Raw genomic sequence first — 26,527 nt, 5'->3', positions numbered from 1 at the left:
AATGTAGCTGCAAGCTTCTTTGGTGTATGGATACGATCGTATACGCGAATCTACGCGATTTCCTTCGATCGTTCCGAATCAGAGAATTGATACCAATCTCTATGTGTGTTTTGACAACAACTGATACTTGTAAAGCATAAAGTGTCAGTCCTTGACATTCTCGTTGTGATAAAATGAGATAAAGTTTTCCTTATTATGTCCACGCATAAAAGCATTTTAATGACGAGTATGTAACAATGCACCTTTTAGGAGTTTAATTTGCAATGTTTCAGAAATAATAAGCATATTTAATTGTAATTTCTACATTGCCTCTACAGAATGACGTATACAAATAGATAGGATTCCATTTATCTAACGATGAAATATTTGATCAATTGTTAAAACGTAGAAAATTGACGAGTGATCGTTATTACCCTGTGCCCCGCCTTCCTCTTTCCGGATGTCCGATCGAGAAGCGTACCGGAATCGATCCGAACCGTTCACGTGCGCGCGACACGCGGAGGAGGGGGCGGGAGGTGGGGATCGAAGAGCCAGAGAAGAAGAGGGAGCGGATGAAGAGGAAGAAAGAAAAAACGTATGGAGTCTCCACTCCTGATTCATCCCAGGCATTTTTCCGAAGATGCACTGGTCAGAAGAAGAAGTGTATTGTGAAGAGAGGGCAGGGATGACCCCTTTCACTGCACCACGTTGGCACCGTCGCGTATATAAAGAGCCGAAGCGTCTGACGAAGAAGCACAAGTACTACCACCAACCTATCTGCATCTCAGGCAAAGCTCTTCTTCGTCGTCTCGGTGCCCGTGTGACAGAGAGATTATGTATACTATTAAGGTAGGTACGCGCCTATTACTCGCCGAGTGCCGCGAGCTGGCTCCGATATTGTTGTTCGCGAGCGGCCCTTCCTTGAGGATACGTAGGGAGTGCAAATGAGAGAAGTAAAAGGGGAGAGAGAGAGAGAGGAGAGGAAAGAGCAAGAGAGAGAGAGAATTGGAGAACATTTGCCTCGAAAATTTCGACTCATCTATCTTACGCGGCAACGCGTTCGCGAGAGGCGACGTTAGGTAACGACGAATGTCAGGTCCCTCGGGTGAGAAGACGTCCCGCAGTCATGAGATTAGTTTAAGTCGCGACGTCGGGCCAGACCGAACCAGACCAGACCAGACGCCTTCGAACTCGCACGCGATTTGTCGGCGGCGATATGGGATGACATTTCGGCGAGACGTTCAAGAGTTGCGCAAGTCTCGTTGCACATCTTTGACGTTATGCATTCGTATAATTAACGACGCTGCGGCAGGGCATCGTCTCGCAATCGGGTTGAGCCTGCCGTGATAAGCTATCAATTACTAATCAATTGTACACGCGCGCGCGCTCAGCTAATTTGAAAAGATTGCGCGTATCATATAATTTGTAAAAAGATTCAACAACACGTGCGCAGTAGCTACTGTTTTCAGGACGGTAAATAATGACGATGTGGAGCTCGAGTATCGCATTATCTCTCATTCTTGTTAAAGTTCGACGTTTGCTGAAAAACGAGGCAACGATTCAAAAAGATGCCTAGAGATTCTAAACGCTTTCTCAAGCAAGTTTCTACTCCCTGCACCGTGTACTCGAACCGCGCAGAAATTTACAACTACGTTACAGTAACGTTGCGATATCATACATTGCGATGCAATATCGTAGAAACATTGTGGAAACATAAATTTACAATGTAGTTTTAACAATATTATAGTAACATTTCAAAACTATTGCAAACAATCTCTTGCATCATTTTTTATAGCAGTGCAATATCTATTTTTGCTCATGAATAAATTTATCATTCGCATGACGTATAATTTTTACAGCAAGTTTCAAATATTTTTTGCATATCTTTCCTCCAATAATTTATGAACTTACGTGTAATTTATTTATTATTTTTGAAACGAGACCATAAATTGAAAGTCTAACAAAAATATTTTGAGTTGTAGTTTTATACGTTGTATTTTTGCTTAACGGAAGTTTTGGTAGTAAGGTCGATCCATTATATGTTTGATAAGAATACAATTTTCTTTTAAATTACGGACATTAAACATAAATTGTTTTTTTGATTGATAACGGAACGGCACGTGTAAATAACGTCCTTGTTGCAGTATGAACTCGCTTAAGTCTCTTAAATTGCTTTTTTAATTGTGTTTTGAATAGTTTATAATTTTTGTCATAATGCATCGTTCTGGTAAATAATGATTTTCAGTGTCATTATATTTGATAAGAGTAAAATTTTTACAATTTTCTTACAAATTACAAGTATTAGACGACAATCCTCGTGGATCACACGTCTATGATTATTACACGTACAAATATAAACAAGTTTGCAAGAGGCAAAAATTCTCCTTTATGAACTATTGTGTAATTTTTATGTGAAATTGTGTTGTTCACTTTACGTAGATTAAATTAATTTAACAAAACTATTATGCCGACTTGCGTGAAATTTAAAATAATATTGCATATACATTACACTGCAGTATTACTACAAATTATTGTAGTAATATTTCTAAAAGTGGACATTTTACCGTTGCTATACTCTTTAAAAGTCGATCAGTGGATTATCACTGAAAACAGTGAATAGTCACCGATGTAGGTACAGTTATTTTCAGTAGTACACTTATAACTGCTTATAACTGCAAATCAGTGACTATTCACTGTTTCCAGTGATAATTCACTGATTGATTTTTAGAGACCGATCTTGCGATAAAACGTCGCTACAATGTTCCCACAATTTTGTTGTGCTGTGTGCGTGTCCCCTTTCAATGTTCTCGGAACGAATCGTAATACGCGCGGAGTCGGTAATCCATAATCTAAGGGAAAAAAAAGACGCTTCGTGTCTCAAATACGATTAGCGTAGCGAGATTTCATTTCGCGTTGCACGCGAACTGCAAGCTCGTCGGTAATAGAGAACGTTAAATCGCTCTTTCAGCGAATTATTATAAGAGACCGTCGTATTTCCTTTTTTATTTCTCCCCGCTCGTCTCCGCCCCGGCACGTCGCCGCGCGGGGGAATAAATTTAAACGATCCTCCCCGCGCGGCTCGCGCGCATCCGATATCAGTGGAATTTTTCACGACGAGTCGTTCGCGGAAATGAATCGATAAACTTTGCGCGACTTCGGCAATTTTTCCGGCTCCGCGCGCGCGCTCGTATATTAGTAAATGTGAAATACGCCGTGCGCGCTATCGAGTGAAGAGTATCGCGCGTACACGACGCATACGTAGGTCGCGGCACTAGGACAGATCGCGAACCGGGGAGAGAAAAATTTCGTAAAACCCGGGGATCACACCGACTGCGTCATACCGACGTTCGAAAATGCGCCGCGCGTTTTATAAGTCACATTTCAGAAAACGCGCGCGCGTCTCTCTCTCTCTCTCTCTCTCTCTCTCTCTCTCTCTCTCTCTCTCTTTCTCTCTCGCGTCGCTACTGAAATATTATTACATCTGCAGTTTGAAGATACAGAAACTTTGTTATGGAGAGAAGCTTCGAAATTCAATGCAACGTTCCTGCGCCACGAGAATAGAGGCGCGCGAGTCAAAATACGTTTCGCGAAATTCGCGGCCGCTCAATTGAGATACATCGCATTCTTATCTTGCGTTTAACGTCTAAATCCGACTCCGTCTGCCGCGGGATTCAATATACGGCGCGTGAAGACCAAGATTGGAATCAGACGTTGTCGGGTTGTGGTGTAATAATAATGAGTGTCAGTGCTCCCGTGTAACTCGGCATATCGTTAGAGCCGATCGAATTTATCAGACCGCTCATCGCGACGGACTCGCCCGAAATAAGAAAACAAATAACACGAAGAAAAGAAAAGAAATGCGCCCGCCGTCGCGACGACAAGAGGTGCGTTTACCTCATACGCCACTTATCTCGCGTACGCCTCTTTACGGTTTCCTCATCCTCTTGCGTCGTCGCTGCCTCGCCGTCTAATTCGCGATTCCGCGTTACTCCTGACGGCTCTGTCTTACGCTAAGGCGAATTTAATGTCCCCAATGGCCTCTACGTTACTTACGAGAGGGTTGCTCCGTAACATACGCGCCGGGTATCGCCGGGCGAGGTAATAACTTCGTGCCATTTGAGTCCTCCGCAATACGCGTGACGTAAGCGGCATGTGGCGCACGCGTGCCGAATAAATGCGCGAATTGCGAATATAATTGCATTGTAACGAATGGGACACTTAACGGGGCGTTACGTCACGCGCACGCATCTCCTCGGCGACACCTTTTTTCCTCGCGGATGATAATTGCCGGCGCATTCTCGGGAGTTTCGGTACGTGTTGTACGCGCATTAACCCGTCGGGAGAAAAATGTCATTCGACGGCCGTTTCTTGCACGCACGATCGTCGATTTATCAAGATTACTTCGGAACGTTACAACATGTCCGCAAAATCGAACGCTATATTCTTTTGCGAACGCGATTTTCAAGTCTACACTTGCCCCGATTTGCGCGGAGTTTGTGTTTGTTTTTATGCGGTTAAAATCGCGTAAATCGAGTCTGATGGTACAGAAAAAATATGTAAAAGAATAGCCTATGCAGTGGAATGTACTAACAAAATTATGCTCGTTTCTATTTGACCCTAGTTTTGTCTTTTTACGTAAACGGAAGGAATTTACCGTACAAAGACCAATTATAAAGGGTATAGCGTAAATCGAGGGATGAGTGTGCATACTAGATACCTTTTACATTTGTATTTTATATTACGAAATTTTACTTGGTGCCGTCTGCAGAAAAAATTACGCAAATTACAATTCAGTTCGATCAGTGAGAAAACTTTTCATCGGCTAAACCAATAAAATAGTGTTTTCGATGGTTAATTTTTCCGATTGAATTATGGACACGTCCGATGAAATTTATCCGATGAAATTTGATTGTAAAACCGATCGCATTTTTCATCGGACGCGCAATTTAATCGGACGTATCCGTTTGTTATAATGCAATTGGATTATCCGATTATATTTAATCGGGCATTTTTCTCAGTGATACCTTGAGATTATTTCTGGCTTCGCGCAAGCGGTTTGCGTGGCGACGTGTGAACAGTGGACGCGCAGATTTTTCTCAAGGCGGCTCAGCATTTAATATGTTACGCAGCGGAAGCGCATATCCGCGCGCTCTCGCTCGCTCGCGGCGAGCGTCATTGAAATCGGGATTCTCAATGTCAGCGTCTCATCGAGTAAAGGTATATCGATTTCCGCGGTAATCTTCAATGGAGGCGGCGCGCCGCAGAAAAATCGCCGTCTCATATCTCGCTAATCATATTTCATTACCCGTCCCGTAACACAATCGGCGGCCGCGTCGCGAGATTATTTTCGAATTACGGCATCGTCCACGCTTGCGAAAGGCGAATCCTTGATTACCGTCGTTACAACGTAATCAGGCGCGTTGTAAAGATCAACATTGTTAGCAATTTCGAATATCTCGGCCCGGGGGCGAACGCGAAATTCCGATCCGCTCTTCGGTTTTCGAAGAAAATCTCGAGCAAATATTTACAGAAAATTTTCGCGCGCGAAAATGGATGGCCCGAGAGGTATTTCGCTCCTCGAGTCTGTCTCGTCGACGAAAAAGGCTCGGGCGAAATTCTATTTATGGCCGCGTTAGAGAACTTTCTTCTTCGGGAGAGCTCGATTTTCATCTCGAATTCGCTTCGCCGTACACGGTATACGTAACATCGACGTTTTGCCATCGAATGATAAACGACAGTCGAGTGAGCCGCTATCGATCTCGCAAACGATCTCGCCGACTAAAATCGGCCAGCGTGCCACTTCAACGTTCGACGCGCTTCAAACGCGTTTTCTGCGACTCTGCGACTTCACGTTGGAAGGCAAGAAGCGCCTTTGCCCCCTTCCTTCCTTTCATAATTCGCTGCGTTGTTGCACAGACCCGGTGATTCTGCACGTCGCCGTCATCGCGCGATAATTCTCGCTCCCATCCACGGAGATTTTCCGCGCTCCGTCGTTCTCCTTAATAACGACGCGTTACCGATCAATTAGCATTTTAGATAACGATTCGTTCGCCGAGATAACAATTACGTGAGCGCGAGGCGTGAAACAATCCCGCGGCGTTCGCGCAACCGCGGTCGAAAAGAAAGAGAGGATGGAAAAAACAGGAGGAGGAGGAGGAGGAGATGATCTCGCGGCGCCTCGGGACGCGTCGTAACGATCATTAACAGCGCCGACCTTCTGCCTCCCTCGAAATTACGTGTATCGAGAGGCAATTAGCAGTCTCCGGTTGGCCGGCTAACGGGAAAGCAAATGTCGATTCTCGATATAAGCCACGTTTGCATAAGTAGTTTTCTCGACGAAAGTTCGCGGCCGCAAAAGCGGCGGCACCGCTCGCCGTGCTCGTCGAAAGTATCGATCTTCCTCATTTAGGGAGACGGCGAATACGAAAGGATTAAGCCTCATTTCGCGATCGCTCCTGATTAAGAGCGATTTTAATTATTCCGCCGAGACGCTCGCCGGGAGATCCGAATCGCAAAATTCAAACCTGATTTTCTCCGAAGAAAGGAAAAAAAAAACACGTCGATTGGTTATAACTTAAAAGATCTGAATGCACCGCCGGAAAAATACGAAAATTGCGGTGACCGAGAAGGATTTGCCAACCCTTTCCCCTGCTTGCATTACGCTCGCGAATGCACCGGTGATTTTCTATCGCTTGATTAACGCGAGCGATGCCGCACGAAAATCATGGACTATTGTAAATTGCATGTGACAGCTTCGTTAATCCAACGAGCTTTGCCCGGACGGCTCTTTAATCGCTCGTTGCTCGATTAACGGGAAATCAATCGAAACGATCCTCTGATGCGCGTTTCATCGCGCGGCACTCGCGTGCGTTTAAATTGAAATTCAAAAATCCGGCTCGGCTGGAAATCCGCAGAGCCGACTGTTATTAATTGGAATTAACTGCGCGAGTTTGAAATTAGCGGATCCGCGCCGAACGGAGGAGGAGAAACGATAGCTGGCGCGCGCGCGAAAACGCTTGTAACCCGCCGCGTTGTAATTTTCTCACAAACGGATGATTTTTTAAACCTACGTACGTGTGACAGCTGTGAATCTCAGAATAAGATAAACGGGACGAAACAGCTTTATATAACGTTTTAATTATAGACTCGGCAGAGCTCGTAAATCTTATAGATATCCACTTGTCAATTTTAAGAGTTTAGAGCACTCGGGCAATTTTACATGACACCGTGACGCGTCTACACTTTTTCGAGCGATTCCAAGTTCTAATTCTGAAAAAGTGGAGCGGCCGAGCGAACAAATTGAAAGCAGATGACATTTGTAACATTTGTAACACGATGATTTCAGATCTCCGGCCCCTTCCCCCTCCCCCTCCCCCCCCCCCCCCCCAGTTGGATTAAAGCCTGATGAAGTTCGTGAATGAAATTATACGTTCACTCCGCGCGATCATGAGAAAAACGGGCGCGTTGCTCGGCACCACTTTCGTCCTGTCATTACACACCGTATTTCATAATGTCATTTGCAACTGACGTAACCGCGCCGTGCAGTTTCTAAGCATTATCGTCCTCGGTTGCCCTTTGCAACCGTGCCCCGCGCACGTATACAACACGTGCGCGTCTGCACGGTCGACCCATTTCGCGTGTACTTTCACGAATTCTATGAATATTCGAGCAAGCCGACACCGAAAGGTTCCACCGAGGACCGGCGTGCCTATTGTCCCCGTCTCGCGTATCTCGCGAGAACTTGAAAGTACGAGCCGGGGCGCGCGATCTCGTCGATCAGTTTCGCATCGCCGCCGGGGGACTCGAAGGGCCCTGTCGAATCGCATCGCTGGAAATTACGCGCCCTAATGCGGAATTCGCACCGAGTGCCCGATATCCGACGTACACGCACCGGCATAAATGCTGACCCTATCCTTGTGAGGTGCACGCACACAACTACAGGGACTCTAGTTGTGTGCGTGCACCTCACAAGAATAGGGACAGCATTTATGCCGGTGCGTGTACGACGTCCGATATCTAATATGATTGCTTTTACTTTTGGTTCCTCATTGGTTCTAAAAGTATAAACCAATCATATTGGATATCGGACGTCGTACGTCGGATATCGGGTCCAGCGTCAATCCTGCATAAGACTGGTATTATTCTACATTTGTCGTACGACAAATTTCTTAAGTCGGTTGATTGGTCCCAGGATAGCAAAGCTCTCGAGTATCTAGAAATTGTCTATCCAGCAGCCAACCAACGTTCTTAAAAAATGTGTCGTACGACAAATGTAATGTCAGCCTAAGCCTAATATTACATTTGTCGTACGACAAATTTCTCAAGTCGGTTGATTGGTTCCAGGATAGCAAAGTTCTCGAGTATCTAGAAATTTTCTATTCTCCAGCCAACCAATATTCTTAAAAAATGTATCGTACGACAAATGTAATATCAATCCTAACGCTGGACGCGACCGACAATCGGATGGCTCGACCTATTTTATTTATTTATTTTTGGTTTGTCATTCTTTTCCTCGCGAGATTCCACGATTATTGCTGCGACGCATCATGATTATGGGGACCGCGGGAATTACTTGTTCGATGCGATGATAAAACCGGGCCACGCGTATTCACGCTCCGGCCAGCATTAAAGCGACACTAACGCAACTATATAACGCGATACAGCGCGGTAACAGTAGATTTTCCGCGCTCGCGAAATGCGATAAGTTCAAATTGTATGTGTTCCGGCTACGACTTTAAGTTTGCTCAGCTCGCATGCGTTTGCAAACGATGTGATTTTTGTTTGTCTAAAATTTGATAAAATATCCCATTTTACAATTCAATGACTTTTATTCCACGAGTTCGTGTCACTGGACGATCGATACATAAAATAATTGTTGACAGGTGTTGGTGGCGGTCGTACTTTGTACGACAGGCACACTGAGCGCACCCCAAAGATCGTCAGGCGCGGATAAGGATGCGGTAATTACATCTCAGCAGCTCGAGGTCAACTTCGACGGCAACTATATCAATAAGTAAGTTACGTACACTCGATATATATGTATATATTAATGTTAGCTTTAATAAATCTCGCGTTTAAACGATTCTGGTCTCGGGCACTCCGAGAATTATTTCAAAAATATAATGCTCCATTAAGCAATGGAATGGCTAAAGGCGATGAATGTTAAAATTAAAAATTTATTAATAATTCATTGACTTCTAAATGGAACGTTTCGATCCACGCTGATTGTGAGTCTTCATCGGCTCTATTAAATTTTAAAAATACATAGGGAAAAGTGAGAAAGATCAACGAAATAATATAGGAAAAAGTGAGAATGATGAATGAAATAATATAGTCAAGGAAGATAAATAAAAGAAAGAGGATACTTTATGTTGTCAAAGAAAAGAATTATTTAAAAATGTAATAGAAAATAATATAAATACGTGAATCGGAATGGGATCGCAAGAAGGGGATTGCGTCGAAATTTGAAGAAGCATAAGGTTATTAATGACCGAGATAAAAAGTAACAATCGGGACATGTATGTAAAGCCACGGTGGTAAACAAAAGACTCCATTAATTATTTAAAAGAGATAATGTTTCGTTTTTAATTGAATGCGAAGCAAACAGCGAGATAACGACGAACGAGTTATCTCGTTAAAATTTTCCTCCTCCATCGTTGAAAAAATCGTGCCATCGCGTCGACGAATCCGCCGTCATTAGCGAATCAGCGATTTCGCGAAAATTCCTTTATAACGCGAACATTCCGCGCGACCCACGCGGACATCCATATCCTTTTCGCCTACCGACCACACACGAGGAAGACAATCGATACGGAGATGGTCGGCAGGTACCTGCATTCATCAGACACCTGATGACATCGGTTTATCGGCGCGGCTGCCAATTGTCGCCCACGACGATTTGCCTTCTGCATAACTCCATTGTTATGCGCGAGTGGGAGCATTCGCTACTGTGCCGAGGACTTCTCTCCTCCGGCCGTTTCTATTTTCTCTCTTTCGTGCCATCTAAAACCATCCGAGGCCGCGTGACGTCTCTTCAATCCGCGTGCGGATTGCGGATGCATTCATCAATCGCTCAAACGATCGCCGATGACAGCAGAATTTGGTTTGTTCTCGTCTGTCACCCCGATTGAATTGTCAAGCCATGAATTGTATTTGCGGAGTACCTGGTAGCAATAAGATATAAATCAAGGATTTATATCCTATTTTAATCATATCTTATCATCTTTCTAATAAACGTTAAATCGTTATATATTATTTCTCTGCAATAATTCCTTTACACAATTAAATACTTTTTTAATTAAGCATATTATTATGACACTAAACTTTTACAATTTATGACATGTACTCTCTAAAAGTCGATCGGTGCATGATCACTGGAAACAGTTATAAGAATTATTCAGTATACTTGTAACTGTGCATCAGTGGATGTCATTGATTTCAGTAATAATCCACTGATTGACTTTTAGAGAGTACTTTATTTAGATCTAAATATTTTAACGAGGGTGTGGCTACTCTGCATCCATACGATGATCTGCCAAGCCATTAAGTGAGATAGAATCTATAAAATTTTTAATTAAAAACTAGCTAAATTAGTAAAAAAAAATTGTGTAGATTCGTCATTTAATTTTTGAAATTTCATCGTCGCACGGAACAATGTAATATCTTTGGTATCTCTATACCTTCTTGCTTATTAAACTTAACTTTATCCGTGCCTTTCATTTCTCGCGAGAGCAATAGAATGGGAGATTCGTCTAATTAAAACGATTCGCTTGATTTGCAGCTTCGAGACGAGCAACGGGATCAGTCATCAGGAATCGGGCCAGCCGAAAGCAGTGGAGCAGGAGACTCCGGTGGTCTCGCAGGGCTCGGACCAGTACGTGGCGCCGGACGGCCAACAGGTCAGCATCACGTGGTTAGCGGACGAGAACGGTTTCCAGGTGCAGGGCTCCCACATCCCCACGGCGCCGCCCATCCCGCCGGAGATTCAAAGGGCGCTCGAGTGGAACGCCGCTCATCCCGAGGAGGACGATGGCGGTCAGAGACCACCGGGAAGAGGTGAGACTCGATAAATAATTAAGTATCAATTAAATAGTGACGACCTCCCATCTCGCGTCACACGTCGCAAGTACGTTTCCGCCAGTATCTCGGTTTTGACGCACGGAAAGGACTCTTTGAAATTCGCGAGGATTAAAAAAAAATATTTCATCACATTCAAACTGACGCTCGACGGCAAACGGTTAAGCGGGAACTTTTAGAAAACTCGTACGAACAGATTGCGTTTGTTCTCGAAAACGAAGTGTCTTCGTTCAATGCGAGAAATACGCGAGATCGTGGAACGTTCTCGCACAGGGTCAACGTACAAAATTTATCGCGAGCTCGGGAACACAATTAGGGGAGATTAATAATCAAGTGCGCGACTTCAAAAGGCACGGTGCTCGAAACATTATTTCTACTCTTCCTCCCTCCTCCTCGGGGATATCACTCGCGCGACCGCACGGCGCTGCGCGGTAGAAATGAAGTTTCTTTGTGTCCCAACCGGGGGGTTTAATTAATTTCGTAATTGGAAGAAGCGCCTTCGTCTGGAGTGGACGATTAAACCGCGCGCGCGCGCTTTTTCTTTTTCGTCGCTCGCTGAAATTCCGCCGTGCGATTCTTCCGCGTAACGGGAAACGGTTGACCGAAATAACCGAATTACCGCACGACGGAAGACACACGACTTTCGGGGGATAAGCCGGGGCGGCGAAAAAAAAAGGGTCTCGCAACCGATCCCGCCGCGAAATTGATTTACGTCCGGCGATCCCGACCGTCGTTTCTGTCCGCAACCCCGTTTTGATCAGGTAGCCATTTGAATTTCCCTGTGCGTTAAGCGACGCCTCGTCCTCTGTGTTTCCGACAAACAGCGGGAGGGGAGGGGGGTAAATCAGTTTACTCAATCGCAGTTCGGCGGCCGGGGCAGTAGCTCACCGTGAGACTCGCCCCGGAACCGTTTAATTCACTTTGGTCCTGAACTCGAAATTGAAATTGGCCCGAATACGGGCGCACCGGTGAACCGAAAATATCTTTGTGGCGACCGCGCACCGGGAACGAAAACAATTTCGGCGTACGTTAACCGCTTTTACGGAGCGAAATCCGATTACTCCACGTACGGGTGGCCGATACGTGCTGTCGACGCCGAAAGACTTCTCATATTTCGTCTCGATAAATAAAAGTCCCATCTGGAATCAGATCCCGAAACGGATCCTCCCCCGCAGCGCGCGCATCGCGAGTCGCGGGAGCGTAATTGGTCCATCTTTTTCACGCAAATCTTATATTTGTTCACATCTTACTTTAACTTCCGTATTTATTAACGTCTCTTAAAGATACCTCTTAGGCCTGGTTTTTCATTAACGATTAACCAGAAGTTAGTCGATGCTCTGTCTCTTCTAATAAGATAGAAAAAGACAGAGAGTTTACTGAACTCTGGTGAACAGTTGACTGACGTTTGTGAAACTGACCCTTAAGCCCGGCTTCACCAACGTCGCTTAACTTTAAGCTTAGCTCGATTCGTCCTCCGTCTCTCTTCAACCGTTCCCTCGGAAAGAGACAAACAATGTATTAAACCAAGATGAAAGTTAAGCGACGTTGGTGAGAAACTGGGCCTTAAGTCTGTTTCTATTGATGCAGATTAACTTTAATCCCGGTTCAACATACTTTATATCTTTTTCTAGTTTTGAAAATCAGATAAGGCTTGTAAGAAGTGATTTAAACCGAGATTAGAGTTACTCTGCGTTGGTAGAAACAGGCCTTAGGCCCGGTTTCACCAGACGTCGCTTAACTTTAATCTCATTGTCAGTTTAATTCATGTTTGTCTCTGTCTAAAGTAACAGTTGGAAAGAGACAAGCCACGAATTCAGCTGAGCTTAAAGTTAAGCGACGTTGGAGAAACCGGGCCTTGGAGACACTTGATATCGTCGGTCTGCGGTTTTACAAAAATACATTCCACCTAGCCCGGTTGTATTGTACCCTCACGGATTTCTCTGTCCGCGCATACACAGGGTACACATAATAAAGCGTCTACCTGTAACCACGTTACCGAGCTACCGGCACCACAACGCCGAGGTCTCCGTTAAATATTTCAGGCGCCGTTCCTTCCTCACGCTCACGCTCGCCCTTCTATGTTGCAGGTTAATCAGCCCAACTTTACCTCAAACGTGACCTGATTCCGAGCCAGCTTGCCATGGACAGAACCGACCCCGAGCTTTCGAAACGCAAACACATAAAAATAAATATAGTGTGGTATATTAATCTAGGATACAAACGTAACACGAAGACAAGGCATGAGACACCGATATATAATAAGCTATGTACTCCCGAGATGATTCTTTATCTTATCTTGTATAGATGAAAAAAAAAATAAAGCGCACTGTTCGGCAGTTTCACCGAGGGAGAGATGCCCGTGCCCCCCCGATGCACGCGCGCGCCCGCCTCCGCACGCAAGAAACGAGAACGACACGCGCGTGCGAATCGTTTACGCGTGCGTCGAACGTTAATAGTATATATGTATACATAACTTGTGATTTTTGTATATAAATAAAAGCGTTTTGCCCAAGTTGGACATATCTTATTGTGACTATATACGCTTCACCCCGATCCTCCACCGCCTTCCCGTTTCTCCTGCTCTACCGACGTCGCGAGCGATTCGGCTAAGCTCAAATAAGCTCTTTTCCCCAAACGTTACACTCTTTTTTTATATTCGTTTAACCCGCTGCGATAAAATTTGGATCTTACACTACTTTTCTGAAACTTTATTTCTCCCGTACCGTCTTGCATTAAAACTTTTTCTATATTCTTGCGGATTTATTTTTTTCTTATCGCATAAGTCTGGAAGCAAAGTTCGTAAAGAAGCTTGAGGGAGAATGGCGTAAGCGCCTCCTTAGAATAGTTCGTGAGCCACTTTTGATCACGCAGGCCGTTTTCCGACCCTCCATTTTTCACGAGATCGTCCCGACGTGCGTTCTCCGCCGAGTCTGTTATTTAGACATCGGGCCTCTAGAATTGCATGCGCCGCGGATAATTTTACGAGGGGGACGCGGCGAAGAGGTTCTCGCTTTACGTGTGCTTCACATTGGCCGTAAAACGACATAAGTATAAGCGAAATGTTAAATAATGGGCGAAGCGCGCGCGCGCGCAAGCTTTCATGTAAAAATGTTTCCTCTTCGTGTTGCTCGCGCTCGCTCTCGCCGCGGAAAGGTTAAAAACTGCGAGTACGTCTTCGACATCGCGCCGTTATTATGCAATTTTGCCTCGTGCAGATTTTCAATCTGCCCATCCTCCAGGAGTGAATGTTACTTCGTCGCGCCGCGAGCAAGCGCCTGGCATACCTGCCAGCGAGCCTCATTCCCAACAATGAGTGTTAAATAAAAAAAAAAAACCTGATAGCTCCGCATCGCGGTACTATTATATCGCGAAGAGTGTCGCGGGAGACCTCCGGCTTCGATTTTAACGATCCTTCTGCGAAATGTCGCTACGATGCGTATCCTGTTACGGGTATCAGGTACATTTATGGCAACTGACAAGGTAATTCAATAGTGAATAATGAAACTGCATTACGTAAGCGATCGAAGAAACCGCTAAAATGAAACGTCCAGTAAACATGACATAATTCTTTCTGTGTAGTAACACATCGCATTTACCTACACCATTTCGATGGCAAATGGTGTTTTCATTATCTCGCTCCTGTCAAGCTTGTGTGTTTTTCGTCGCAGCCCGAATGTGCGGCGAGCATTTACATAATTCGTGCATTTACATAAATATCTAATAGTCTGTATCAAATACCTGCTACGGCTACATTTAATCTTCGACGTTCAGCGTTGCGAGTCGTCTTGGTTATCGCGGAAGTTACTTTAAATGCGTTCTCTTTATAAAATTCATTTAAATAAATAAAGAATAATTGGTTTAATGACATTTATCGATATTATATTTTCGTTCGAATCAATTATCGCTGAAAATTGAGAATTGATGTGCGACTTTTAAGTGCTTCTCCAAATATATTCTTTGCCGTTCCAAATTTATATAAAATTTAACGTTTGTCCGAAAAACTTGTCACGAGCGTTAACTTTAAAATCCATTGGGATTCAATTACTGGATCTTTTTCTGGACTATTTTGTTTATTTTTAAAAGAAGACAAAACTCGATAGGGAAAAACAAATTGGCTCTAAATAAATATTTCCGAGAATAGCGCATAACAGTTATAACAGCAAGTGTGCAAGAGACACATATTTCAATAAATGCGAAATGAACTCTTAAGAAACGTAAGGCGCGGTATATCGGTCAATTAAACGCTCAATAAAAAGCGCGGTTATAAAAAGAATATAGACGACCGCAAAAAAGCTGGGCGTACACGAAAATTGCAACAAAAGGACTCGCGCAGGGATAAACGAACTAACGAGCCATCGTACGTCGCGGCTGTCGGGCGTTAACGATAAAAAATCATCCGAGTGCAATGCACATCGATCGCGAAAGGAATCCCGAGGAAAAACGAGCGGGAATACAACGTACGTTTCAAAGGTTAAAACACCACGTGCCTCTGCAACGTACTTGAACTCCATTTATACATACTTTGTATGGTAACACAACACGCGATCAACCGCGGTATGTTGAACTTTTTTTTTAATTCATCCGCGCGTAAAGTTTAAGACATATTTTGACAAATTTCACTTTAATTACGCGCGCAAGATTTCGTTCGTGTGACATTCGTTCGCCGATCTCGTTTCTCGCTGATCCCAAAAAATAATCGTCGAGTTTGAAACATTAGTGGCGACAAGTGATAAATTAATGGTGACGAGGCGACGACAAGAGCGCAGATCGATAGATAACTCCCGAGTTTGGCTACATCGTGGCATAAAGGCTTATGGATATAAAAGCGGGTAATATAAGGCTTATGGGCTTCTTTTACTATGCGCATCGGTCTATAATAAAGGTTCGAACCGGTATCATCGTGGCATTTGAAGCAATACGCCGATAGCACAGGGCACTGCTATCTATAAAAGGAGGACGCGGTGGATAAACGCTCGTCAGTAGTACCGTGCACGCAATATCTGGAAAACGAAGCAGTTGAGGTAAGAGCCGCGCAGAAACGCCTGTCAGTCAAATCTCAAACGGCGCGATATCGCAGTCGTCGCTCTTTTGTGCAGTAATTGTTCCGGAAGCTTCAACGAAAGTTTCGAAATCACTTGGCACGCACTTGTCATTTACGATTTTAAATCACGCCTGCACACGTAGAAAAATTTTACAGGAAAATTTTACATGCTAAACGAATACCGGACAAACGAGAGTCGCAAGTTTATAATTTTCACGCTTCATTTCCAATGCTGTGTTTGTAAAGTTGTTCTATCGTTTCGTGTAAACTTTGTTGTTCGAAAAGGTGACGTGAGTCGAATTTTGTCTCAGAAACTTTGATACGAATTTATACTAATGACGCGCAACACGGCGGCTCCACGACTGGCAGTCGAGCGAATTCCTAATCCATCTTCGATCCTGTCCAGGATGAATCCGCATTTAATTATCTTGCTGAGCCTGGCGGCAGTAATATCGGCGGCAAATGAGCCGATAGCCATCATCAGGCAGGAGCAGGACATCGGCAGTCCGGACGGTAGCTACTTCATGAGATGGGAGAGTGCGAACGGGATTACTTTCGAGGAGCAGGGCGTCCAGAAGAATGCCGGCCAGAAGGACAAGGAGGCTGAGGAGGTGCGCGGCTCGGCGACGTGGACCGCGCCCGACGGGCAGAAAATTAATCTCGGCTGGCTGGCAGACGAGAACGGTGCCGTTTTCCAAGGAGCGCATCTGCCGACCCCGCCACCCCCGCCGGCAATTCCGCCCGCCATTCAGCGCGCCCTTGACTGGATAGCCGCCCACCCTTACCAGGAGGAGAGGAACAAAGTGTAACTTTCGCATCGCTCGCTGCAGACACAGTTGAAAGTTGACACTACGCTTGCGTATGCTTAGCTTGACATATCGAATGTAAAAAGACAAGTTTGTATAAAAATTTCGTATGCCGTGGGAAGATGCGACTTAATTCCCGACGACCGCTCTCGTCATTTCATAAAATTGTATTCTGTTTTAAGTGCCCCCCAACGCGCGATCAATTACGATAATTGTGATATTGAATTGCGTTCGGGATAAATGCGATATTGAAAGCTTCTATTAGGGAGATAGACTCACAATCGGTTATAAAATCATTAAAATTTACAACAGCTTGTTTAATGTGTATTATGATATCATTAAGAAATAAACGCTGTCAATTATATTATTGGAAAATATCGCGTTGTCATGTTTATTTCAATATCGCAATTATCCAGGTTAACTATAATTCAAATGGTTCTATTAATCTGATTAATCATAGATCAACAGATATACAGAGAAATGAAAGAGAGTTATTGGTTTAAGAGCAGAAGCTTGTAAGTTAATAAAAAAATCTCAGATATATATATAGCTACGTTTCTATATATATTTAGCAATATATAAATCTACCAGTCCACCTTATCCATTTACTTCGAGTATGCGCAAAAATAATGATTATGTGTCAGAAAGAAATTCTATATCTGTAATCGCGAGTGTTTATTTTTAAGGATCCTTTCTATAAAAAGTTACTGCCTCTCAACGTCGGAGATTAAACAATTGTGGGAAGCAAATATTTCTCCTTTCACGACGTACTGCCGCTTTCTTCGCCTACTTTGTTAGAGAATTCACGAGAATATTCTGAGAGCGGTTACTTGACGCGGGACTAGCAAACTCACTCGAGTTGGATGTGGACAGACGACTATGCGGTAATAGAAAAATCGGGGTCAAAAATGGTCATTGCGGCAAAGGAGGAAGATAGATTGTTACGTAAGCGAATTATAGCGAGAGTTCTCGCTGCCGCGCTGTCGGCTACGCTATCTTCTCGAAACTGAAGATAATATAGCCAGACAGTTTAAGCAACAGGATAATATAGCGAGACAGTTTAACCAACAGGATAATTATGCGGACGATAACACGCGCATTACAAGTATTACGTATGTATGTTCTCAATAAGTTGCTCAATATCTATTCTTATATATCCAATAATTTGATATTAATAATCAAGGTTGGTAAGTAACTTGTTACTTGTAACGAAGTTACAGTTACAATTACTACTTTTTGGTAACTAACTTAATTTCGTTAGTTTCTGTTCATTTGTAACTGTAATTGAACTCAGTTATATTTTTTCGATAAATACCCTAGCGGAAAAAATTTCTATAAATAACTACAAAAATTGACTTAAAATAGAAATTTGTAGAAATTTTTATATTTTCGTTGAAACATTTATTTTTTCGTAAAAATATCTACGAAGTAGTACCACAAATTACAGTGTTCTTAAATAAAAAAATTATTGCGAGTAGTATTTTATGGAAATGCACAATTTTGTAAAAATAAGTACAATACTTTACTAGTTTTAAAATTTTGAGAAACAATAAAATCTTAAAGAAATAAAACATCCGCTTACTTGTAGAATATTACAAAAATTAACAAAAGTGTTCCACTTCTAGCATTTTCATGTTAATTTTTATAACACTTTTTAAATTTACGTAGAATTTCTTAGATTCTGGCAGTTATATTTTATAGTTTTGTAGAATTTTGTAGAATTATTTCCGGCAGGGTAGTAACTAATTTAATAGTTACATTAATAGTTACTTTATATATACCATATTTGTAACCTCCACAAATCGCATTAGGCTTATCTTGCCTTTGCGCATAAACGCCTCCCTAGTGGCACAATTTATTGGCTATACATTAGCTAACATTGGTTAAACATTGGTTATGTTAGGAGTGCATTGGCCAACATTTTCCAAATATAACATCAATATTGGTCATAAAGTAAATGCAAATATACTAATGATATTGCATCTAGATGGTTATTTAATATTGCATTGATATTGAAATTGTATTAGCCAAGACTGCCCAACAAGATTGTAATATTGAATATAGAATAAATGCTAATGTAACGTCAATTAGTCAAGTCCCAGATAACATGCATGTCTAAAAGACATCTTTAAGACGTCTTTAACACGTCTTTTAGACATCTTTTAGACATACACGTCTAAAAGATATCTTAAAGACATCTTAAAGAAGTCTTGAAGATGTCTTTTAGACAAGCATGTTATCTGGGGTTATACTACGCCTTATAAAGTATAATCTAATATGAATGTATTTACCTAGATAACAATTCTTGCGCGCAAATTTTGCTTGTCTTATGCATGCAAATTTGTATAAGATTTGCCTGAGTTTTGTCCGTAAGATATGTTTAGTCTGTGCTTTTGCATGCAAGTGGCTAGCTCATGTATTAACGTATAATTTTGCGCGCAAATATCTATCAACTCACGTACAAAAATGGCTCAACAACGCAAGCAAAATTCTATTCAAGTGCGTCGTCATAATGCCAGATGTTTGCGCGCAAAATGTTTTCTGGGTAGAAGCAACCGCTCTTATGAGATGAATCACATGATTTTGTAACGGAGTTTGGTCGCAGGAATGCTGTTCCAAACTATGAAATATATTGTTATTTCCAATAAATCGCAACGACTCCCATCAAATTTCCTCACTACCGTTGCTTATATGTTTATGTCCTGCCAGTCCCCGCAGCCCGGACGCGCTCCTAGCTCCTACCGCTTGAGCGGCAATCCCCACTTTCGGTACCTCACCTACAGGCGGGACTGTGTGCGAGACCCGACGTTGTGTGCGAGTCTCACGAAAACGGACGACATTTCCGCCGGTGCGTGTACATACAATACATACGTCGGAAATCGAATTCACAAGTGTGAATCCTGTATAATAGTTTAACGAAAGCTACGTAACCGTCGTGACCGTCGTGACTATGGTGTAAGGAAAACAAGGTGTGCATGTTATGTATACTGTTTGTATACTGTTTAATAATATATTTCTTATTAAATACAACTTCTCGTGTTATTAAAAGAAAATTTATTAACATTACTATATTTAAATAAACCTATCTTATATCCATAATATTTATAAAATTTATAAAATATTTATAAAATTTCAGAAAATTATTTACTTTTTCTTCATATATGTATTATACGAGATTATTTAATTCATCAATTAATGCTTCTTTACATTTATTTTAATATTCTTTTATATATAATTTTGTCATTTTTTACTTAAAATTAATTTATTATATGAAATAAAATTGTATTATATATAGAACAGGAAAAGAATTTGAATCTTATTTAAAAATTGCGGCTTTAATTCAGTTGGCCAATAAATCAATATGTCTCCTATTTGGCCCAACGCGCTCATTGGTTATTAGAGATGGATGCGCAAGAGCACACCTTGTTTTCCTTACACCATGGTCGTGACCATGGTGGAAAAAGCAAGGTGTAGCATTGCGCATAATGGCGGCAGCTTTGGCGGTTAAACCAATCAGAAGGTGACCCATTTTGCATCAAACGCATTGATGGAAGCAGCCATATTACTTTTCTTGCAAAATGGGTCGCGCGATGATTGGCTCTTAAAAATTGAACGAGTGCGCAGCGTCGGGAATGCTTCACCTTGCTTTTTCCACCATGGTCGTGACCGTGTCAGCGTCAGCGTTGCGTCAGCGTAGCGTGTCAGTTATTACACTTGCTACACCGAGTCAATTATTAAACTCATTTTATCAAGCCCCCTCCTAGGTATCCTACCTGTGCACTTCTTGAAAGACATCGTTAGAGTGAGACGCCGTGGACGTCCAGTAAAATAGCAATGGACGTATTTCGCTCGAATTTGCCACCGTCAGAAATAGCCACTCGCGTGAAAGAGAACTGGTGTTGGACGCAAGTGAACACGATTAAGTTCGACTGTACATGGACGATAAATAACTTTAGTTATTGCTACGGGAAGGGTAGGCTCGAGAAGACCCTCAAGTCAACCACATTTTCAGCAGGGGACAACAAAAAGTGGAAGTGGTACCTGGAACTGTATACTACCCCCCTGGCCCAAGACTACGTATCGCTGACAATCATTATTGATGAGGGCAAAAAAGAAGTTAACGGTAATTTCACAATTTATATTCTTAATGCCAAGAAAGAAAAAATAGAACAAGCAGTGGTCAATAAGTCCGTTTCCACGTTGAGTGGTTATCGTGCAACATATGATATCGTAAGGTTCTTAAAGAAAGACTATATTTCTTTGTACCCGGCACACACACTGCTACCAAATGACACACTCACGATATTGTGCGAGCTCAGCATAAATACGGACATAATAAACATCTCCAGCCAAAGCATCGCAAAAGAATTTCAAGTACCAGAGTGCCAGGCGCTCGACAATCTCGGGCTACAGTTAGAGAACGAAAAATTTTGCGATGTGACACTCACTGTCCGCGATAAGGAATTTCGTGCGCATAAAGTAATTATTGCAGCACAAAGTCCTGTCTTTTCGGCAATGTTCGAACACAACATGGAGGAGAGTAAGAAAAATCACGTAGTCATCACCGACGTGGACGCCGAAGTTTTGAGAGAAGTGTTGAGATTTATCTATACCGGTAAAGTAGCTAATCTGAATGTGATGGCAAAGGATCTGTTGGCCGCGGCAGACAAGTACGCATTGAAAAGGCTGAAGGTGCTGTGTGAGAAAGAACTTTACAACACTTTAACCTGTGAGAATGCAGCCGATATGCTCATCTTAGCCGATCTCTATTGCTCCGATCAGCTGAAATCAAAGGTGCTAGACTTCATGAATATATGCGCGGATGTGGTGCACACCGCAGGTTTCAAGTCTATGATACAATCCCATCCGCACCTGGTACCAGAAAGTTTACAGACTATACCTAACAAGAGATTCAAATCGCAGTGTTAAAAGTATGACATGCATCTCAAAATAATCATCACTAACCCCAGGTATGTCCTTCATATTGCTCCCATTACTGTTTATTACTTTTGCTGTCTGCTTGAATTTTTGTATGATATAATGAAATATATGCAAAATAAATGTTTTCTAGTATACCACTCTATGGACTAAAAGAAAACTCAACAACGGAAACCTACATGTGACTCACTCGATTGTCCAACTTAAACGAGCTCCGCTTAAGAATATTCCGAGATCAATGAGAGGAGAAAGAAAATCGTCTTGTGCGTTCGGTTAATCGAGAGCGAGTTTAAAGCCGCTTCCACACATACTCGGACTCTTGTGTACAAGTGTCGGTGAGAAACTTAACGCGATCACAATTTGCACACTGCTCATTTTATATCGACACATAGAAGAGAAGAACGAGGTACTCGCGTGTGTACGTATTTGCGTTCATACTCGTATTATCAACATCAGCATGCGAATCGTAGTGTTTTCATCGGCTTGAGCGCGAGTTGATTCAATAAAAGCAACAGCAGCACCAGCATTGCACTTGTTTTCTTCAGTATCAATGCCGATGCTAGTCGATCTTGGTGATATTGGAAGGTATCAGGAGTATCATCGCCATTGTGAATTATTTTTTGTTTCTGTTATCATCGACTGAGCGGATTGGAAGTGGTGATGTTGAAGATACAGTATGAAGCAAGAGAGGGTCAAGGAAAGGCGGGGTTTTTTCTCTACATAACTCACCATTACGATTGCCACAGCAACAGCAGCAACAATAGCAACAATATTAGCAATACGCGATTTACGACGGAAATAGTGATAACCGTCAATGATTAAAATAGGCACAGTTTTGTTTTCAGAAATATTGCATATTGTTAGCGAAGTGATAAGATGGAATTATTATCATTAACAATTACGTTATTAAATTTAGGTTTGACTATAAACATTTTATTCCTTTGAAGAAGAGCATGAGGACGAAAGATGGATCAAACAAATGGCTTATACGTATTGCCATGTGCTCGTCACGACTGTGAGAATTAAATATGTTACTTCTATCGATAATGATTTTTTTTAGTTCTTGTCTTACTTCCCCAAGAGACATCATTCTAGTTGGTTATTTTTTATGATCTCTTATCCATCGTACGATCCAATGTAAGATTATTATTATTATTGTTATACTACTATTATTATTAACGCTATGCTATTTGTGTTTTATGTATTTTAGTCTACATTTAAAGAACTCCTCTTTTCTCCATTTTCTTTGTAAGGATAAACTGTATTCTCCACATATTTCAGTTCCCCTATTAGTAGGCACAGTTTTGTTTTCAGGAATATTGCATATTGTTAGCGAAGTGATAAGATGGAATTATTATCATTAATAATTACGTTATTAAATTTAGACTTGATTATAATTTATCGGATCTACATTAGATATATCGCAGCTATGTTTACTGCATATTCTCGCACGTATGTTTGTTACATTATTTTAAAGACCTTATAATGTTTAAGAAGTTCGCAGTTTATGACATTTACATATAAGAAAATTAATTTTAAGGTTTTTCTAATCAAAGAATAAAATTTATCTTTACTTTGTAATAAAAAAAATTACGATTAATAAATCAATATGTCTCCTATTGACCTATTTGGCCCAACGCGCTCATTGGTTATTAGAGATGGATGCGCAAGAGCACACCTTGTTTTCCTTACACCATGGTCGTGACCGTGTCAGCGTCAGCGTTGCGTCAGCGTAGCGTGTCAGTTGTTACACTTGCAGTTGTTACACCGAGTCAATTATTAAACTCATTTTATCAAGCCCCCTCCTAGGTATCCTATCTGTGCACTTCTTGAAAGACATCGTTAGAGTGAGACGCCGTGGACGTCCAGTAAAATAGCAATGGACGTATTTCGCTCGAGTTTGCCACCGTCAGAAATAGCCACTTGCGTGAAAGAGAACTGGTGTTGGACGCAAGTGAACACGATTAAGTTCGACTGTTGTACATGGACGATAAATAACCTTAGCTATTGCTACGGGAAGGGTAGGCTCGAGAAGACCCTCAAGTCAAACACGTTTTCAGCAGGGGACAACAAAGAGTGGAAATGGTACCTGGAACTGTATCCTGGAATGGCCCAAGACTACGTATCGCTGAGAATCGTTATTGATGAGGGCAAAAAAGACGTTAACGGTAATTTCACAATTTATATTCTTGATGCCAAGAAACAAAAAATACAACAAGCAGTGGTCTATAAGGACTTTCCCACGTTGAGTGCAACATATGATATCAAAAAGTTCTTAAAGAAAGACTATATTTCTCAGTACCCGGCACACACACTGCTACCAAATGACACACTCACGATATTGTGCGAGCTCAGCATAAATACGGACATAATAAACGTCTCCAGCCAAAGCATCGCAAAAGAATTTCAAGTACCAGAGTGCCAGGCGCTCGACAATCTCGGGCTACTGTTAGAGAACGAAAAATTTTGCGATGTGACACTCACTGTCTTCTATACGGAATTTCGTGCGCATAAAGCAATTATTGCAGCACAAAGTCCTGTCTTTTCGGCAATGTTCGAACACATGGAGGAGAGTAAGAAAAATCACGTAATCATCACCGACGTGAGCGCCAAAGTTTTGAGAGAAGTGTTGAGATTTATCTACACCGGTAAAGTAGCTAATCTGAATGTGATGGCAAGGGATCTGTTGGACGCGGCAGACAAGTACGCATTGAAAAGGCTGAAGTTACTGTGCGAGAAAGCACTTTACAACACTTTAACCCGTGAGAATGCAGCCGATATGCTCATCTTAGCCGATCTCTATTGCTCCGATCAGCTGAAATCAAAGGTGCTAGACTTCATGAATATATGCGTGGATGTGGTGCACACCGCAGGTTTCAAGTTTATGATAAATTACTATCCGCACCTGGTACCAGAAAGTTTACAGACTATACATAACAAGAGATTCAAATCGCAGCATTAAAAGTATGACATCTCAAAATAATCATCACTAACCCCAGGTATGTCCTTCATATTGCTCCCATTACTGTTTGTTGCCACTTTTGCTGTCTGCTTGAATTTTTGTATGATATAATGAAATATATGCAAAATAAATGTTTTCTAGTATGCCACTCTATGGACTAAAAGAAAACTCAACAACGGAAACCTACATGTGACTCACTCGATTGTCCAACTTAAACGAGCTCCGCTTAAGAATATTCCGAGATCAATGAGAGGAGAAAGAAAATCGTCTTGTGCGTTCGGTTAATCGAGAGCGAGTTTAAAGCCGCTTCCACACATACTCGGACTCTTGTGTACAAGTGTCGGTGAGAAACTTAACGCGATCACAATTTGCACACTGCTCATTTTATATCGACACATAGAAGAGAAGAACGAGGTACTCGCGTGTGTACGTATTTGCGTTCATACTCGTATTATCAACATCAGCATGCGAATTGTAGTGTTTTCATCGGCTTGAGCGCGAGTTGATTCAATAAAAGCAACAGCAGCACCAGCATTGCACTTGTTTTCTTCAGTATCAATGCCGATGCTAGTCGATCTTGGTGATATTGGAAGGTATCAGGAGTATCATCGCCATTGTGAATTATTTTTTGTTTCTGTTATCATCGACTGAGCGGATTGGAAGTGGTGATGTTGAAGATACAGTATGAAGCAAGAGAGGGTCAAGGAAAGGCGGGGTTTTTTTCTCTATAACTCTCACCATTATGATTGCCACAGCAACAGCAGCAACAATATTAGCAATACGCGATTTACGACGGAAATAGTGATAACCGTCAATGATTAAAATAGGCACAGTTTTGTTTTCAGAAATATTGCATATTGTTAGCGAAGTGATAAGATGGAATTATTATCATTAACAATTACGTTATTAAATTTAGGTTTAACTATAAACATTTTATTCCTTTGAAGAAGAGCATGAGGACGAAAGATGGATCAAACAAATGGCTTATACGTATTGCCATGTGCTCGTCACGACTGTGAGAATTAAATATGTTACTTCTATCGATAATGATTTTTTTTAGTTCTTGTCTTACTTCCCCAAGAGACATCATTCTAGTTGGTTATTTTTTATGATCTCTTATCCATCGTACGATCCAATGTAAGATTATTATTATTATTATTGTTATACTACTATTATTATTAACGCTATGCTATTTGTGTTTTATGTATTTTAGTCTACATTTAAAGAACTCCTCTTTTCTCCATTTTCTTTGTAAGGATAAACTGTATTCTCCACATATTTCGGTTCCCCTATTAGTAGGCACAGTTTTGTTTTCAGGAATATTGCATATTGTTAGCGAAGTGATAAGATGGAATTATTATCATTAATAATTACGTTATTAAATTTAGACTTGATTATAATTTATCGGGTCTACATTAGATATATCACAGCTATGTTTACTGCATATTCTCGCACGTATGTTTGTTACATTATTTTAAAGACCTTATAATCTTTAAGAAGTTCGCAGTTTATGACATTTACATATAAGAAAATTAATTTTAAGGTTTTTCTAATCAAAGAATAAAATTTATCTTTACTTTGTAATAAAAAAAATTACTATTAAATAAATCAACGTTATTATTCTCTTTTAAATGTCGTTAAGGGGATGCTGGAGTGATTCTGCACTTTCGCACCTTTTGCACTTAAAACCGTCTGTTTCGTGGAAAGATTTGTGTAATACACAAA

The 26,527-nt window shown here is 41.7% G+C and overlaps 4 protein-coding genes across 5 annotated transcripts; all 4 read left to right on the top strand.

The window, feature by feature from the left end:
• Positions 1 to 704: 704 nt before the first annotated feature.
• Positions 705 to 13,567, top strand: LOC105567551 (endocuticle structural glycoprotein SgAbd-1-like). The gene is made up of 4 exons (XM_012022489.1): positions 705 to 828; positions 8,862 to 8,992; positions 10,760 to 11,034; positions 13,143 to 13,567. The coding sequence occupies exons 1-4, from the start codon at positions 814 to 816 to the stop codon at positions 13,145 to 13,147; spliced, it is 426 nt and encodes a 141-aa protein (XP_011877879.1). The 5' UTR covers positions 705 to 813; the 3' UTR covers positions 13,148 to 13,567.
• A 2,220-nt stretch (positions 13,568 to 15,787) lies between these two features.
• On the top strand, positions 15,788 to 17,451 carry LOC105567550 (endocuticle structural glycoprotein SgAbd-8-like). Of its 2 annotated transcripts, XM_012022488.1 has the most exons (2): positions 15,788 to 16,076; positions 16,503 to 17,451. In XM_012022488.1, the coding sequence occupies exon 2, from the start codon at positions 16,504 to 16,506 to the stop codon at positions 16,903 to 16,905; it is 402 nt and encodes a 133-aa protein (XP_011877878.1). In that variant the 5' UTR covers positions 15,788 to 16,076; position 16,503; the 3' UTR covers positions 16,906 to 17,451. The 2 variants fall into 2 exon arrangements, with proteins under 2 accessions (XP_011877878.1, XP_011877877.1); XM_012022487.1 differs by lacking the exon at positions 15,788 to 16,076 and having other exon boundaries at positions 16,238 to 17,451.
• A 3,090-nt stretch (positions 17,452 to 20,541) lies between these two features.
• On the top strand, positions 20,542 to 21,831 carry LOC105567549 (speckle-type POZ protein A-like). Its single transcript, XM_012022486.1, has one exon. The coding sequence runs from the start codon at positions 20,737 to 20,739 to the stop codon at positions 21,829 to 21,831; it is 1,095 nt and encodes a 364-aa protein (XP_011877876.1). The 5' UTR covers positions 20,542 to 20,736.
• Positions 21,832 to 23,605: 1,774 nt separating this feature from the next.
• LOC105567548 (speckle-type POZ protein A-like) lies at positions 23,606 to 26,192 on the top strand. The gene is made up of 2 exons (XM_012022485.1): positions 23,606 to 24,839; positions 24,944 to 26,192. Exon 1 carries the CDS (start codon positions 23,720 to 23,722, stop codon positions 24,800 to 24,802), a length of 1,083 nt encoding a protein of 360 aa, XP_011877875.1. The 5' UTR covers positions 23,606 to 23,719; the 3' UTR covers positions 24,803 to 24,839; positions 24,944 to 26,192.
• Positions 26,193 to 26,527: the final 335 nt, after the last annotated feature.

This window comes from Vollenhovia emeryi, unplaced genomic scaffold (assembly GCF_000949405.1).
Source record: "Vollenhovia emeryi isolate VEMERY1.0 unplaced genomic scaffold, V.emery_V1.0 DF939136.1, whole genome shotgun sequence".
NCBI classification, from domain to species: Eukaryota; Metazoa; Arthropoda; class Insecta; order Hymenoptera; family Formicidae; genus Vollenhovia; species Vollenhovia emeryi.
The sequence above is the reverse complement of the archived record's forward strand: the minus strand, read 5'-3'. Positions and strand labels throughout refer to the sequence as shown.